General features: G+C 43.8%; 1 protein-coding gene across 1 annotated transcript in view; it reads right to left on the minus strand.

The window, feature by feature from the left end:
* Positions 1-18,940, minus strand: part of LOC120020976 (transmembrane protein 132D-like) — a 61,578-nt gene that overhangs the window by 18,979 nt on the left and 23,659 nt on the right. The window contains exon 3 of the mRNA XM_038964648.1: positions 8,218-8,361. Within this exon, the coding sequence (XP_038820576.1) occupies positions 8,218-8,361 (144 nt within the window). The remainder of the gene's footprint in view (positions 1-8,217; positions 8,362-18,940) is intronic.

Consider the following 18,940-nt stretch of genomic DNA (forward strand, 5'->3'; position numbering starts at 1 on the left):
CAATTTCAACTTCCTTCTACTCATCCCCAGAATATAAGATATGCATATTAATAGTAGATTTGGATAGAAAACACTCTGAAGTTTCTAAAACTGTTTGAATCATGTCTGTGAGTATCACAGAACTTATGTAGCAGGCAAAACCCCGAGGACGAACCATTCAGATTTTTTGTTTTTGTTTGAGGTCACCGTCTGTTCAATGAGTTTTCATTGGGATACTAGATTTCTAATCAACCTGTTTGCAGTTCCTACCGCTTCCACTGGATGTCACCAGTCTTTGGAAATAGGTTGAGGTTATTCCTTTGTGCAATGAAGAAGAACGGCCATCTGGAATCAGTGTAACGTTATGTGTACTGTTTGAGAGTTGCGCAAGACTAGAAAAGTAGCGTTAGTTTGTTGACCTCCTGTATTGAAAACAGATAGACCGTCTTCAATTTGATCGATTATTGACGTTTACAAATACCTTAAGTTGTATTACAAAAGTAGTTTGAAATGTTTTGGCAAAGTTTAGAGGTAATTTTTTAGATATTTTGTAGTGATGTTGCGCAAATTGGAAGATGTTTTTTTCTGGATCAAACGCGCCAAATAAATGGACATTTTGGACATATATGGACGGAATTAATCGAACAAAAGGACCATTTGTGATGTTTATGGTACATATTGGAGTACCAACAAAATAAATTCGTCAAAGGTAAGGCATGATTTATATTTTATTTCTGCGTTTTGTGTTGCGCCTGCAGGGTTGAAATATGCTATACTCTCTTTGTTTACTGTTGTGCTATCATCAGATAATAGTATCTTATGCTTTCGCCGAAAAGCCTTTTTGAAATCTGACATGTTGGCTGGATTCACAACGAGTGTAGCTTTAATTTGGTATCTTATATGTTTGATTTAATGAAAGTTTGATTTTATATCATTATTTTGAATTTGGCGCTCTACATTTTCCCTGGCTATTGGCCAAGTGGGACAAGTGGGATAAATAATAAAGGTATGCTACACCAACATAAGTTTCCATTCATACAAAGTGTTAAAACAATAGCCCAGCGCTGGGCACAAACTCATGATGCTCAGAGATTAAGTGTGCTGCTCAGACCACTGCCCTACAGCAGGTCACAATGCTTTGACAAGCCATGATGTATGAGGTCGGTTGGTTTGCAGAGCCTTCCTCACACCATAGTCCCCTAAAGTAGGTACTGCATTGTATAATCTACAAACACCGCTTCCAGCTGCCCCCTGGCGGCAATTATACATTTTAAATATTTATTCAAATCCTCCTACTGCAGGATTATTTTCCTCCTGCGATGAAATGGGTCATATTAAGATCTGACACCTGTAGAGTGGCTTTGATGAGTGAAAGCTGTGCCCTTTAGTACAACACAGAATAAACAACACGTGGTTGTGTGTACCCAACTTAGAGTATTTGAAATAATTTAATATAATATTCGAACCTATCTGTGCTTGATTAAGCTTGCTTGTTATAATAAATGGAAAAAGTGCAACCCGGCCTACCTGTAAATACTGTTTAAACCCAAATCTGGTGTGAACATTTACGTATGTATATTGAGTAACACCATACTCTAATCCTTTATTATTTATCCAATGCGAAGGCTGCTCCCTGCCTGCCTCCAAAAAGCACTTACCCTAGTAGGTAGCACTTTTCCAGTAGGTTACTGCCATTTGAGATGGGATTAGTAGACAGCATCACATGATAATGCGTTCACATTCCGCCAAAAGCGAGACGATTGTAGCCACATTGTAGCCCCTGTAGTAGAATGAGCAACTATTTCAGTAAACAACTATCCCAAATTGGAAATATCTGTCACGAACAATAAGTAAGCAATTAACAGAATCAATCTCCTCAGTGCCTGTTAATGAATGAAGTTGACACCGACCAGAATAATTATCCAACATTATAGGCTCCTCGTCTCGCATATTGCTTGGTCTGCTGCTCTATCGTTGTGGACATTATCGGTAAGCTTGCATGCATGATATCATACAGGCCAAAATTATTTTATTGCTTTAAGCAATTTACTGACTGTTTAAGAATGATTAAGGGGCTCCCGAGTGGCACAGCGGTCTAAGGCACTGCATCTCAGTCCTAGAAGCATCACTACAGACCCCGGTTCAATTCCAGGCTGTAACACAACCGGCCGTGATTGGGAGTCCCATAGGGTGGCGCACAACTGGCCCAGCGTCTTCCGGGTTATAGTTAAGCCCGGGGTAGGCCGTCATTGTAAATAAGAATTTGTTCTTAACCACATCATATAGGTGAGAACCTCTTAACTTTAGCTAATTTTTATTCATTATTACAGGAAAATAAACTCACAACAAGATCATTATTTACAAGTTAATGGCAAGCTAATTACAGAAAATAGCTTACGGTTGTGAGTGTGACGAAATAAAAGCAGGATATTCTACCGGAGAATTTTTGAACTCGGACACTGTCTCGTTGGCCTAATGTATATCCTAATTTGACTTTGATGCAGGTCATGTTCTTCCTCACATTACTGTCTCTGGTAAACACACACTATATCAAATAAAATCACTGTTTATTTGTCACATGCACAGGATACAGAAGGTGTAAACGGTACACTGAAATGGTTACTTGCATAGTGGAGTCTTTTGTTAAGACATGTAGCTAGCTAGCTAAACAATGAACCATAGTCCCAATTTATAACGTTACTACCCTGCATGAATCTTCAGGTAGCTAAAGTTAACCAACTACATTCAATGTTAGTTAGCTAGCTAACATTAGGCTATAACTAGCAATGGAAATGACTCTGAGATACGAATAATATTAATACACAGATCATACTCGTAACGTTAGCTAGCAAGCCAGACAGCTAACGTTAGCTAGCAAGCCAGACAGCTAACGTTAGCTAGCTAGCTAACCGGACACTTTAACTTGCAATGAAAACAACTATGTGACAAAATGTGAAATGTATATTATCTGAAAATGTAGCGAGCTGGACTCTTTTTTCAACTCCCACCGCATATTTGCAATCAAATGCAGAATTTTCTCCATCTCCTTAGCTATCATACTCTGCTTCCACTGTGCCTTCCACGGGCCTTCCTTCCTTCCACTTTCAAAACTCGGTCCTCCAAAAAGTGGTGAGGATTAGCAACACTTTTCCCCAGTTCTTCGTGATACAGTATCTTTCAAAAAAGCTTCGTCTCTTGGCATTATCTCAGCCAATCATGGCTAATGGGATTGTTCCTGACTTTCTGTGGCTAAACCAACTAGGCTTGTAATTTAACAATTGTATTTGTATTTACAGATGTCATACAAGTTTGTTATTATGAGACATGAAAGTTCACATGTTCCAGAAGGCATTTCTGCCAAGGCATTTTGATTAAAAAAACTCATGTTTACATTCAAATGCCTCTCCTGTGAAGTTTTGACGTGTGACATACGCCTAGTTTCCTGAAACGAGTCACATATGAGTAATCAACAAATATAAAACCATGTTATCTTGAACATCGTGTCATTTAATAATATGCAGGGGTGTGGTAGTTGTATGTATCAATCACAATGCAAGCCTATTCATTTGGAGAAAAAAAACAGCAGCTCTAATGCAATATTAGCTTCACAGTGAAACACCACTATTCTGGCTATTCATTTTCATTTATTTTATATTTAACTAGGCAAGTCAGTTAATATTTGACTTGGCTAGCCAGCTAACTTAAATTAACATTAAGTTAACTCGCCCACTTTTTTATGCTCACAGTCCCCAGTCCCCACTCCAATATCACTCCAACCTCCGGCTGCCCCTGCTTGGACTTGGAGTGCCCCTCGCTTCGATGGAGGCCTCCTTGTGCACCTGGTAACCTGAAAAAAGCTCTGTGCACCTGGTGACCCTCCCGCTTTTATCTGCTCAGAGACTAAGTCCCCAACCCAACCTCCACAGCCTGAGTGCTGTCACCAACCCCTGAGTCCGGCCGCCCCTGCTCGGACTCTGAATCCCATCCGCCTTGGGGGAAGCCTCCTCGTGCACCTGGTGACCTTTTGACTTCCACAGCAAGTCACAACCTGACTCACAGTCCCACCGGGAGGATGGGCGACCACCACCTAGCCCACTACCTATCCAGAGCCCAATGTCAATGTCTTTTGCCTTCTACCCACCTGCCTAGGCTCTCTCACACTCTGTGTCTGGCCTCTGGCCCCTCTCCGTGCACGTGGTAACCCATAAGTAAAGAAGGAGGATGGTGGAGGAAGATGCCTTCTGTCCCCGACAAAAGCTTGGATCGAGGGCTGAATTTCAATAGATGAGCTGCTCTGCTACGTATGAAACCCTGACCCAGAATCAGGTTGTCTACGAGTGATTTAGCACCAGGTTCCCCACAAACATGCAGTGTGCATCAGGAGAGGGGCGGCAACTCATCCGGCCACACCCTAACTCCGTCACAAACCACTCTACTCACCATCCAAAAGAGGCAGGCTATCCCGGGCCAACCGAAGATCCGCTGCGCTACGGTATCGTTACGTTTAGGGGGGATTCTGACTTAGAGGTGTTCAGTCATAATCCCACAGATGGTAGCTTCGCACCATTGGCTCCTCAGCCAAGCAAATACACCAAATGTCTGAACCTGCAGTTCTTCTCGTACTGAGCAGGATTACTATTGCAACAACACATTATCAGTAGGGTAAAACTAACCTGTCTCATGGTGGTCTAAACCCAGCTCACGTTCCCTATTAGTTTGTGAACAATCCAACGCTTGGTGAATTCTGCTTCACAATGATAGGAAGAGCCAACATCGAAGGATCAAACAGCGACGTTGCTATGAACGCTTGGCCACCACCAAGGCAGTTATCAGTGTGATAACTTTTCTGACACCTCCTGCTTAAAAGCCAACAATTCAGAAGGATTGTGAGGCCCCGCTTTCACGGTCTGTATTTATCCTGAAAATCAAGAACAAGCAAACTTTTGCACTTCTGCTCCACGTGAAGTTTCTGTCCTCCCTAATTGGAGTGGGTCGCACCTGGCTCGAAAAACAATAAGAGTAGTGGTATTTCCCCCGGAGGCCGAGGCCTCCCACTTATTCTACACCTCTCATGTTTCTTCACAGTGCTGGATTAGAGTCAAGCTCAACAGGTTCTTCTTTCCCCGCTGATTCCGTCAAGCCCGTTCCCTTGGCTGGGGTTTTGCTAGATAGTAGGGAGGGACAGTGGGAATCTCATTCATCTATTCATGCGCATCACTAATTAGATGACGAGGCATTTGGCTACCTCAAGAGACTAAATTATGTCCCGCCGTTTACCCCCGCTTCATCGAATTTCCTCAATTTGACATGAGGGGGTCACAGTCACCCCACGGGTGATTTGAGTGCGACGGCGACAGGTGGGTATGCTCCTTTTGAATTCCATCAAGTTGACATTCAGTGATCCGTGCCCAGTGGGAACCTAGGCTTCTTCCGTCCGTTTTATGGTTCCACAGCAAATCAATGGGCGTGGATGGTACTACCCAGATCAAATGTAGGCCTCCCTCCCCAGACAAGCTGTAGATACCTCTCCCCACTTCGTAGGGAATGAGCCAGATCCATGCAATGCCCGATCACTGCGGGGCCAATGGGTTTAGTCTCTGCCTCAAGTCTAGTGAGCGGAGAGGAGACCTCCCCACCTACAATGTGTGGGGCCGGTGAGCGCCATAGCTGGGGAGATCTGTGAGAAGGGCCCGACGCGCGTCCAGAGTTGCCACTGCCAACCGCGGACCCAAACCTCCACCGGTCCGCCTTCGGCCTGCTGACGGACACCACCCCGACGAACCCCCACATGCAGCCCCTTGCGAGACCACGCACGAAAGACCGCACAACGAACTTCCAATGGTGACGAGAGGAGGGCGACAGAGCGACTGCTCCCCCAACCACAGCTCGAGCCCAGCCCCGCTCCGCACCCCAGCCCAACCAACTCAGCCCTTAGAGCCAATCCTTATCCTGAAGTTACTGATCTTTTTTCCAACTTCCCTTATCTACATTGTTATAACATGCCACAGGCTGTTCACCTTGGAGACCTGCTGCGGATATGGGTACGTGAGATTTACACCCTCTCCCCCGGAGTTTCAAGGGCCAGGGAGAGCTCACCGGATGCCGCCGATACCGCAAAGCTTTCCAGGGCTTGGGCCCCTCTCTAGGGGCGAACCCATTCCAGGGCGCCCTACCCTTCACAAAGAAAAGAGAACTCTCCCCGGGGCTCCCACCAGCTTCTCCAGGATCGGTCGCGTTACCGCACTGGATGCCTCGCGGTGCTGTCTCCGCCAGTCCGTGAACATTTTGAAAGTAGTTTGAGGTCAGTAGGTCACATTACCAAGGAGCTACTAAAATTAGAAAGTTTTAAAAAATATATGTAAAAACGTGCTAGATGACAATGGAAAAACTAAAGGGTGTGCAATACGGAAGGGTAGTCAGTGGACATTCTGAACCTTGTTTGAAGTCAGTAGTTCACATGACCAAGGAGCTATTGACATTTTAAATAAAATAAAAAATAATGTAAAAACGTGTGAGATGAAAATAGACAAACGAAAAGGTGTGCAATGTATATGCCTGCTGATTGTACATTCTGAACCTTGTTCGAGTCCAGTAGGTCACATGACCAAGGAGCTATTGAAATGAGAATCATTGAAAAATGTTGAAAATTCATGTAAAATTGCATGAGATGAGAATGGAAAAACTAAAGGGTGTGTAATGTATAGGCCCACTGAGTGTACATTCTGAACATTGTTTGAGGTTAGTAGGTCACATGACCAAGGAGCTATTGAAATTCAAAAGTTTACAAGGACACTGTGTACCGATCACGCCTAACTAGATAGCAGCCTCCTTCAGTGGTTTTTTGGGGGGGCAGTTGTCATCCAACGTGCATTACCACCACCTACCAAAGAGAAAGCGAACACAATTTCTTTACAACACGCAACAATTTATAAAATTTTACCGCGTTATGCTTCATAGAAGGAAATCAGTCAATTTAAATCAATTCAATAGGCCCTAATCCAGTGGTTCTTAACCTGGGTTCGATCGAACCCCAGGGGTTCGGTGAGTCAGTCTCAGGGGTTCGGCAGAGGTCAAGACACACATCCGACTCATATGATTCGTGATGACACCAGGCTATGGATTTTAAATGACTTGGCAGGGGTGCAGCCATTGGTGTGCCTGGGAAGGCATAGGCCCACCCACTGGGGAGCCAGGCCCAGCTAATCAGAATTAGTTTTTCCACAGAAAAGGGATTTATTTCAGACAGAAATACTCCTCAGTTTCATCAGCTGTCTGGGAGGCTGGTCTCTTCACTCGCAGGTGAAGAAGCCGGATATGGAAGTCCTGGGTTAGCATGGTTACAAGTGGTCTGAGGTTGTGATGGCGGTTGGACGTACTGCCAAATCCTCTAAAACGATGTTGGAGGCAGCTTATCGTAGAGAAATTAACATTACATTATCTGGCACAGCTCTGTTGGACATTCCTGCAGTCAGCATGCCAATTGCACGCTCCTTCAAAACTTGAGACATCTGTGGCATTGTGTTGTGTGACAAAACGGCACATTTTACAGTGGCCTTTATTGTCCTTTATTGTCCTTAACTTGGCAAAGGAGAAATGCTCACTAACAGGGATGTAAACAAATTTGTGTAAACAAATTTTATTTCAGCTCATGAAACATGGGACCAACACTTTACATGTTTCGTTTATATTTTGGTTCAGTATATTTCACAACAGGCATAACGTTTGAGGGAGCGAGAGAAAACATCATTTTGATAGCAACCCGTGATCCCAATGACTCGACTGCCCCTGCATGGAGAAAAAGAGAACTGCTCATTTTCAGCCACTCACGAGACTCATTTGAATTGATGCATCAGGAAAATTCTCTGCGACAAAAGAGTGATCAAGTTAAGATCCAACATCTGTATATGGCCTTGTGCTTGTAAAGGATGAGGAACTAAAACGATATAAAGATGAGGCATTATTGTCATACTGTATGTACTGTACTTGAACTCAAGTCCTATGTTGGGTTGAAAAGGACAGATTCCACCTAGTCTATCTCCTCAAGGTTTCCTCTCAAGGTGTTCAAGGTTTCCTCTAAAGGTGTTCAAGGTTACCTCTAAAGGTGTTCAAGGTGTCCTCTAAAGGTGTTCAAGGTTTCCTCTAAAGGTGTTCAAGGTTTCCTCTCAAGGTGTTCGATGTTTCCTCTAAAGGTGTTCAAGGTTTCCTCTCAAGGTTGCAGCCTGTATAGTGTACACTCACCTTGACCACCTCTTCATCGGTTGACCGACACTCTACCGACTCTGTTACATCCGTAACTGTGCCATCTGTTCCTATGGTGACCACCTTTACTGGCACGGCAACTGTTCTCCCGGTGAGCACAGCTGTATTCAGAATCTCAGTGTCCTGAGAAGAAGAAGAAAAGAGGAGTTCAGAGTTAAGTTCCACTGAGGAGAGCAACCACACTGACATGCAGATGCGTTGTTTACTGTGCCTATTGTAATATAAGCTGCTCACATTGTCATCTAATTGGAATTAGCCTACAACTGTCATAGAGTTCAATAAATGAGTCAGTATGTACAGTAAATGCTTAAACATCTGCTGTACATCCTCATTTCCCTGTGAATAAAGCACCAACAATCCAGTCAAATCCCTATACAGTAGTTAAGGTTTCATTAACACCCTAGATTGCCAGTCTCTAATGATACAATATATCATGAACATTGTAATCATAGATACTGCAAATTGCTGCTTTCATTAAATGATGTGAACAGTGATGATAAGATAGTGTAATCTTGACGCTGTGACTCAGACGAAGCAGAAAAAAGATAATTAGATGAATGAATCTACTCTTAATCCCCCCGGCTCTGGGTTCGCTACCATCATGTATAGGCACACACACACACACAGGCACGCACACAGACACACACACACACCTACATGCAGGCACGCACACAGACACACACACACACACACACACCAACACATAGGCACACACACACACACACACACACACACACACACACACACACACACACACACACACACACACACACACACACACACACACACACACACACACACACACACACACACACACACACACATAGGCACACATATAGGCACACACACAGACACAAACACACACACACACACACACCTACATTCAGGAGCCCACACAGACACACCCACCCACACAGACACACACACCTACATGCAGGAACCCACATAGACACCCACACCCACACAGACACCCACACCTACATGCAGGAACCCACAGACACACACACCCACACACAGACAGACAGACACACTTTGTCACTTTGTTACTTCCGTTGGCCCTCTCCTTTTGTGCAAAACAGATATTATTTTATGCTCTGCTGTGGATAATGGAATATCAGATCTCTTCCCTCTCGTTTCTCTCTCTCTCTCTTTCCCAGTCTCTCTAGCTCTCCCTGCTGATTCCTCTTACCAGGATCCAGTCTTTTACCCCTCTCTATCATTTCACCTCTAACGTTCTTTAATGGGAAGTAAATATATTGGCTCACCTCTCTGAATTCAAACCAATGATTATTAAGATAAAATATTGTTAGACTCCAGAGCTCTCCCCATGAAATAACTAAAAAGTATAGTTTTGCTTTGATTGCAAAATTATGCTGAGGTGAGTCAGATGACCAGCCAGGGCCGTCTGTGCAAACACAGTGATGAGAACTAGTCTGACTTGATCATGTTTTAATTGCACGATGAGCCATTGACATCTGAATAATCAGCCTGATTAGTAGTAATAACTTGTTATTGGTTAGGATGTTGAAGCTTGTGTGTATTATTGCAGTGAAAAGGGGAAGTACAGAAAGTGTCTGTCCAGACATGTTCTTGCTTTTCTGGTTATTAATATTTCTAAGGAAGTAGGCAAAGGGCAACATTTGAGTCTCATTTCCTGACAACCTAGGCTAGTCTCTGTGAAACTAGGGTAAAGAGAGATGTGGAACTCAACATCGAGGTCAAGGTGAGGACAACAGTTGAAAAGAGACGAAACCAACCTAAGAATACTCTTACTGAACTCTTATCACACACACACACACACACACTCACACACACACACCTCCCTGCCCATGAAAGTTCTTGGCTCAGGCTGGGCCAAGACAATACCAATAAGTGGAACAGACTCAGTTCATGCCGAGCAACAGAGAACGATTGTCTATCTTAGACATACAAGGAGATGACTCCTCCTAGTAGGAAGCCATAAATATGTGTTTGTGTGACTTGTATGTTGTATTATGCAGCTGAAACATCCTGTTTGGTGTAATAAATCTAGTTTGAGCTTGCCTTGAAGTCCATCTGGATGTGTACCCGAACTTAGAACCTAACAACAGTGCTGACAGTCTAACAAGGAGTTAGTCACACTGTTTCATTTACTGTCAAAAATATAAATTTAACAAGACCTGGGAAATGGCTCCGATTAAAATGGGTGGAGGAACCAACCTCCCTAGTAAATTAAAATCTGGGGAAGACAGTCGTTTAAAAAAAAGGTTTAAGGGGTAGAACAGTTTAATATTGCAGAAAGATTGTAGATTCCATCAATGTAATTGTCTGCATCATTTCCAAACCCCCCATATATATTTTTTGTAAATATATATATTTATATATACAGTACCGATCAAAAGTTTGGATACACCTACTCATTCAAGGGTTTTTCTTTATTTTTACTATTTTCTTCATTGTAGAATAATAGTGAAGACATCAAAACTATGAAATCATGTAGTAACCAAAAAGTGTTAACCTCTCTTGGGAAGGGGGCAGTATTTTCACCTCCGGATGAAAAGCGTGCCAAAAGTAAACTGCCTGTTACTCAGGCCCAGAAGCTAGGATATGCATATAATTGGTAGATTTGGATAGAAAACCCTCTAAAGTTTCCAAAACTGTTAGAATAATGTCTGTGAGTATAACAGAACTGATATGGCAGGTGAAAACCTGAGAAAAATCCATCCAGGAAGTGGAATTATTTTCATGTGGCTGTTTTTCAACTCAATGCCTATAGAGAATCCAATGGGTTAGGAATCAGATTGCAGTTCCTATGGCTTCCACTAGATGTCAACAGTCTTTAGACATGGTTTCAAGCTTTTATTTTGAAAAACAACGAGAAAAAAGCCATTTTGGTCAGAGGACAGAGGAAGTATGCAGACCTGATTTGAGCGTGCCGTTTGTTATTTTTCCTTTCTGTTGAAAACGGTATTGTCCGGTTGAAATATTATTGATTGTAAAGACAATAAACAACCTGAGGATTAATTATAAACATTGTTTGACATGTTTCGACGAACTTTACCGGTACTTTTAGTATGTATTCGTCTGCCTGTTGTGACCGCCTTGGAGCCATTGGATTACTGAACAAAACGCGCCAACAAAACTGAGTTTTGGGACATAAAGAGGGATTTTATCGAACAAAACGAACATTTACGGTGTAACTGTGAATGGGCCTGGGCTTACCTCCGCTGAACCCGCACCCCACCATACCCCTGTCTGCACATTATGCCCTGAATCTATTCTACCACGCCCAGAAATCTGCTCCTTTTATTCTTTGTCCCCAACGCTCTAGGCGACCAGTTTTGATAGCCTTTAGCCGCACCCTCATCCTACTCCTCCTCTGTTCCTCGGGTGATGTGGAGGTAAACCCAGGCCCTGCATGTCCCCAGGCACCCTCATTTGTTGACTTCTGTGATCGAAAAAGCCTTGGTTTCATGCATGTCAACATCAGAAGCCTCCTCATTAAGTTTGTTTTACTCACTGCTTTAGCACACTCTGCCAACCCTGATGTCCTTGCCGTGTCTGAATCCTGACTTAGGAAGGCCACTAAAAATTCTGAGATTTCCATACCCAACTATAACATTTTCCATCAAGATAGAACTGCCAAAGGGGGAGGAGTTGCAATCTACTGCAGAGATAGCCTGGAAAGTAATGTCATACTTTCCATGTCCATTCCCAAACAGTTCGAACTTCTAATTTTAAAAATGTATCTCTCCAGAAATAAGTCTCTCACTGTTGCCGCCTGCTACCGACCCCCCTCAGCTCCCAGCTGTGCCCTGGACACCATTTGTGTATTGATCGCCCCCCATCTAGCTTCAGAGTTTGTTCTGTTAGGTGACCTAAACTGGGATATGCTTAACACCCCGGCAGTCCTACAATCTAAGCTAGATGCCTTCAATCTCACACAAATCATCAAGGAACCCACCAGGTAAAACCCTAAATCCGTAAACATGGGCACCCTCATAGACATTATCCTGACCAACTTGCCCTCCAAATACACCTCTGCTGTCTTCAATCAGGATCTCAGCGATCACTGCCTCATTGCCTGTATCCGCTACAGGTCCGCGGTCAAACGACCACCCCTCATCACTGTCAAACGCTCCCTAAAACACTTCTGCGAGCAGGCCTTTCTAATTGACCTGGCCCGGGTATCCTGGAAGGATATTGACCTCATCCCATCAGTTGAGGATGCCTGGTCATTCTTTAAAAGTAACTTCCTCACCATCTTAGATAAGCATGCCCCGTTCAAAAAAATGCAGAACTAAGAACAGATATAGCCCTTGGTTCACTCCAGACCTGACTGCCCTCGACCAGCACAAAAACATCCTGTGGCGGACTGCAATAGCATCGAATAGTCCCCGCGATATGCAACTGTTCAGGGAAGTCAGGAACCAATACACGCAGTCAGTCAGGAAAGCAAAGGCTAGCTTTTTCAAGCAGAAATTTGCATCCTGTAGCTGTAACTCCAAAAAGTTCTGGGACACTGTAAAGTCCATGGAGAACAAGAGCACCTCCTCCCAGCTGCCCACTGCACTGAGGCTAGGTAACACGGTCACCACCGATAAATCCATGATAATCGAAAACTTCAACAAGCATTTCTCAACGGCTGGCCATGCCTTCCACCTGGCTACTCCAACCTCGGCCAACAGCTCCGCCCCCCCCCCGCAGCTACTCGCCCAAGCATCCCCAGCTTCTCCTTTACCCAAATCCAGATAGCAGATGTTCTGAAAGAGCTGCAAAACCTGGACCCATACAAATCAGCTGGGCTTGACAATCTAGACCCTCTATTTCTGAAACTATCCGCCGCCATTGTCGCAACCCCTATTACCAGCCTGTTCAACCTCTCTTTCATATCGTCTGAGATCCCCAAGGATTGGAAAGCTGCCGTGGTCATCCCCCTCTTCAAAGGGGGAGACACCCTGGACCCAAACTGTTACAGACCTATATCCATCCTGCCCTGCCTATCTAAGGTCTTCGAAAGCCAAGTTAATAAACAGATCACTGACCATCTCGAATCCCACCGTACCTTCTCCGCTGTGCAATCCGGTTTCCGAGCCGGTCACGGGTGCACCTCAGCCATGCTCAAGGTACTAAACGATATCATAACCGCCATCGATAAAAGACAGTACTGTGCAGCCGTCTTCATCGACCTGGCCAAGGCTTTCGACTCTGTCAATCACCATATTCTTATCGGCAGACTCAGTAGCCTCGGTTTTTCTGATGACTGCCTTGCCTGGTTCACCAACTACTTTGCAGACAGAGTTCAGTGTGTCAAATCGGAGGGCATGTTGTCCGGTCCTCTGGCAGTCTCTATGGGGGTACCACAGGGTTCAATTCTCGGGCTGACTCTTTTCTCTGTATATATCAATGATGTTGCTCTTGCTGCGGGCGATTCCCTGATCCACCTCTACGCAGACAACACCATTCTGTATACTTCTGGCCCTTCCTTGGATACTGTGCTATCTAACCTCCAAACGAGCTTCAATGCCATACAACACTCCTTCTGTGGCCTCCAACTGCTCTTAAACGCTAGTAAAACCAAATGCATGCTTTTCAACCGTGCGCTGCCTGCTCCCGCCCGCCCGACTAGCATCACCACCCTGGACGGTTCCGACCTAGAATATGTGGACATCTATAAATACCTAGGTGTCTGGCTAGACTGTAAACTCTCCTTCCAGACTCATATTAAACATCTCCAATCCAAAATCAAATCAAGAATCGGCTTTCTATTTCGCAACAAAGCCTCCTTCACTCACTCCGCCAAACTTACCCTAGTAAAACTGACTATCCTACCGATCCTCGACTTCGGCGATGTCATCTACAAAATAGCTTCCAATACTCTTCTCAGCAAACTAGATGCAGTTTATCATAGTGCCATCCGTTTTGTTACTAAATCACCTTATACCACCCACCACTGCGACCTGTATGCTCTAGTCGGCCTGGCCTTCGCTACATATTCGTCGCCAGACCCACTGGCTCCAGGTCATCTATAAGTCCATGCTAGGTAAAGCTCCGCCTTATCTCAGTTCACTGGTCACGATAACAACACCCACCCGTAGCACGCGCTCCAGCAGGTATATCTCACTGATAATCCCAAAAGCCAACACCTCATTTGGCCGCCTTTCCTTCCAGTTCTCTGCTGCCTGTGACTGGAACGAATTGCAAAAATCGCTGAAGTTGGAGACTTTTATTTCCCTCACCAACTTTAAACATCTGCTATCTGAGCAGCTAACCGATCGCTGCAGCTGTACATAGTCCATCTGTAAACAGCCCACCCAATTTACCTACCTCATCCCCATACTGTTTTTATTTATTTACTTTTCTGCCTTTTTGCACACCAGTATCTCTACTTGCACATGATCATCTGATGATTTATCACTCCAGTGTTAATCTGCTAAATTGTAATTATTCGCTCCTATGGCCTATTTATTGCCTACCTCCTCATGCCTTTTACACACAATGTATATAGACTAATTTATTTATTATTATTTTTTTATATATTTTTTCCTACTGTGTTATTGACTTATTTATTGTTTACTCCATGTGTAACTCTGTGTTGTTGTCTGTTCACACTGCTATGCTTTATCTTGGCCTACCTGGTTAAATAAAGGTGAAATAAAATAAAAAAATAAAAACTGGGAGTCTTTTGAGTGCAACCATATGAAGATCATCAAAGGTAAGTGGTTAATTTTAGCGCTATTTCTGACTTTAGTGTCTCCTCTACTTGGCTGGTAAATGTTTGTATGCTTTTTAACACGGGGCGCTGTCCTCAGATAATCGCATGGTATGCTTTCGCCGTAAAGCCTTTTTGAAATCTGACACAGCGGCTAGATTAACAAGAAGTTCATCTTTAAGCCGATGTATAACACTTGTATATTTTATGAATGCTTATTATGTGTATTTCTGTATTTTGAATTTGGTGCTCTGCAATTTCACCGGATGTTGGCCAGGTGGGACACTAGCGTCCCACATACCCTAGAGAGCTTTTAAACAAATCAAAATATATTTGAGACTTTTCTAAGTTGTCACCCTTTGCCTTGATGACAGCTTTGCACACTCTTGGCATTCTCCCAACCAGCTTCATGAGGTAGCCACCTTGAATGATTTTCCAACAGTCTTGAAGGAGTTCCAACATATGCTGAGCACTTGTTGGCTGCTTTTCCTTCACTCTGCGGTCCAACTCATCCCAAACCATCTCAATTGGGTTGAGGTCGGGTGATTGTGGAGGACAGGTCATCTGATGCAGGACTGCATCACTCTCCTTCTTGGTCAAATAGCCCTTACACAGCCTGGAGGTGTGTTTGGGGTCATTGACTTGTTCAAAAACAAATAATAGTCCCACTAAGTGCAAACCAGATGGAATGGCGTATCACTGCAGAATGCTGTTGTACCTATGCTGGTTAAGTGTGCCTTGAACTCTAAATAAATCAAAGAGAGTGTCACCAGCAAAGCACCCCCACACCATCACACCTCCTCCTCCATGCTTCACGCTGGGAACCACACATGCAGAGATAATCTGTTCACCTACTCTGCGTCTCACAAAGACACGGCAGTTGGAACCAAAAATCTCAAGGTTGGGCTCATTTAACCAAAGGACAGATTTCCACCGGTTTACCTGGTGGTAAGAGTAGGTCAGAAAGTCCGTCAGGAAGTCCAGGATCCAGTTGCAGAGGGAGGTGTTTAGTCCCGGAGTCCTTAACTTTGTGATGAGCTTCGTGGGCATTATGGTGTTGAATGCTGAGCTGTAGTCAATGAACAGCATTCTCACATAGGTGTTCCTTTTTTCCAGGTGAGAAAGGGCAGTGTGGAGTGCGATTGAGATTGCATCATCTGTGGATCTGTTGGGGTGGTATGCGAATTGGAGTGGGTCTAGTGTGTCCGGGAGGATGCTGTTGATGTGAGCCATGACCAGCCTTTCAAAGCACTTCATGGCTACCGACGTGAGTGCCACGGGACGGTAATCATTTAGGCAGGTTACCTTCGCTTCCTTTGGCACAGGGACTATGGTGGTCTGCTTGAAACATGTAGGTATTACAGACTCGGTCAGGAAGATGTTGAAAATGTCAGTGAAGACACTTGACAGTTGGTTTGCGCATGCTTTGAGTACACGTCCTGGTAATCCGTCTGGCCCAGTGGCTTTGTGAATGTTGACCTGTTTAAAGGTTTTGTTCACATCGGCTACTGAGAGCGTTATCACACAGTCATCCAGAACATCTGGTGCTCTCGTGCGTGCCTCAGTGTTGCTTGCCTCGAAGCGAGCATAAAAGGCATTTAGCTAATCTGGTAGGCTCGCGTCACTGGGCAGCTTGCGTCTGGGTTTCCCTTTGTAGTCCGTGATAATTTTCAAGCCCTGCCACATCCGACGAGCGTCAGAGCCGGTGTAGTAGGATTCAATCTTAATCCTGTATTGATGCTTTGCTTGTTTCATGGTTCATCTGAGGGCATAGCGGAATTTCTTATAAGCGTCTGGATTACTATCCCGCTCCTTGAAAGCGGCAGCTCTAGCCTTTCGTTCGATGCGGATGTTGCCTGTAATCCATGGCTTCTGGTTGGGATATGTACGTACAGTCACTATGGGGGCGACGTCATCAATGCACTTATTGATGAAGCCGATGACTGAGGTGGTGTATTCCTCAATGACATTGGATGAATCCCGGAACATATTCCAGTCTGTGCTAGCAAAACAGTCCTGTAGCATCCGCGTCATCTGAACACTTCCGTATTGAGCGAGTCACTGGTACTTACTGCTTTAGTTTTTGCTTGTAAGCCGGAATCAGGAGGATAGAATTATGGTCAGATATGCCAAATGGAGGGCGGGGGAGAGCTTTGTATGCATCTCTGTGTAATCAATGCCATCCTGGATTAAATAGGCTGAATGATCAATGGGTGAGTGAATTATCTTCGCCTTATGCCCTACAATTTGCAAACACCCCGACGAGAACATGTCAATACCACCAGGAACTTGGTCTCTCTCTGCAATTACATTTGTACCACTCTCAAATGCAACTAGGCCTACACTTGATGGCATACTTCCAAAATCTTAAACTCTTGAATTACTTTTTTTCTGCTCGAAAGACCCAGCTCGTTTTATTGACAATGGTGTTTGCTGTGCCAAGTCCTCACGCATTGGGCAGCTGATATATATTGTTATGCTTTAATTGATTATCTCGGGATATGTGCAACCAAACCCTGGTCCGGTAGATACCATGCAATCTCTACCGACTCCCTATGATTTTAAAAACAGAGTAGGTTTTGGTCTCATGATTGTTAATCTCAGAAGTCTATTTCCAAAAATAGACATGATTAAAATGTGGGCCAATACAACAAATGCATACATAGTGGTTTTATCAGAAACTTGACTAAAGAAATCTGTGTCAAATAACTCTTTCTATTGATGGGTAAACTGTTTTTAGAACGGATCGGATGAGTAAAGGAGGAGGAGTTGCAATTTATGTTAAATCCAAGTTTAACACCTCTGAAATTCTCTCGATTACCAAAGCCAAACATTTTGAATTGCTTGCGGTTAAAGTGAATGTATATAAGGACTCCCACGTCATTGTAGTCGGCTACTGTAGACCGCCCTCGGCTTCGGGAGACACACTTAACTCTCTTTCTGATGTACTGCACAAGCTAAATGACTCTGAATTCATTATTTTATAAGATTTTAACTGGGACATGCTTACATCTGTATCAGACCCTTCTAAAGAACTGTGTGACTCTGAATCTCTCGCAATTTAATTAATGCGCTTACAAGACCGAATCCCAGAGCACCTAACAAATCAACGCCATTGGACTTTCTTCTAACAAATACACATCAACTGGGATATTCTGTAATGGTGTTAGTGATCACTGTGCAATTGCTTGTGTTAGAAATACACAAATGACCATAGCCAAACCCGTTATTTTTAAAATACATTTTAGACAGTTTGATGAGCAAGCGTTCTGACATGATCTGTACCATAATATTGACAGAGTAAGTCTGATTCCCGATGTTGACACTGCACGGGACTATTTTTATATGAAATGTGATGTCCATTTGTGATAAGCATGCCCCTGTGAAGAAATTTAGAAACAGTGGAAGGGACAATCCCTGGTTTTCAGATAACTTGGCAGAATGAATAAGAAAGAGAAATGTCTCTTGGCCTCAAGCTAGACATGCAAATGCTCCTGTTGACTGGGCCCCCATCAGAGCGCTAAGAAACAAATGCACAGGACTGATCAGGAAGTCCAAATAGATTTCTATCTAAATGTCACAGAGAACCTAAACAACCCTACCAAGTTCTGGAAGCTAATCAAATCAGTGTCAGGTTCTAATGTATCCTCTGGCCTTCCTGACCATTTAATGATGGATTCTAATGAAGTGAAGGATAAAGCTGATATTGAAGGGTTTTTTAACAAGCACTTCATATTTGCTGGCTTAGTTTTTTGATAATGGTGGGGCCCAGGCCTCTAATTTAAGCTCTTTTACAGTAAACTATGACATAGCCACTCATGTGAACCTTTTTAACTTTGAGCCTGTTTCTTATACTGAGGTCTATAAAGCACTAAAGGCAATAGACACTAAAACGTCTGCAGTTCCAGACAACCTGGACCCCAACCTCTTAAAGATAGCAGCTGGTATTATTACTGAACCTGTAGCTCACATTTTCAACTTGAGTCTCTTGACCAATTCCATACCCAGCAT

This window comes from Salvelinus namaycush, chromosome 26 (genome assembly GCF_016432855.1).
Source record: "Salvelinus namaycush isolate Seneca chromosome 26, SaNama_1.0, whole genome shotgun sequence".
NCBI classification, from domain to species: domain Eukaryota; kingdom Metazoa; phylum Chordata; class Actinopteri; order Salmoniformes; family Salmonidae; genus Salvelinus; species Salvelinus namaycush.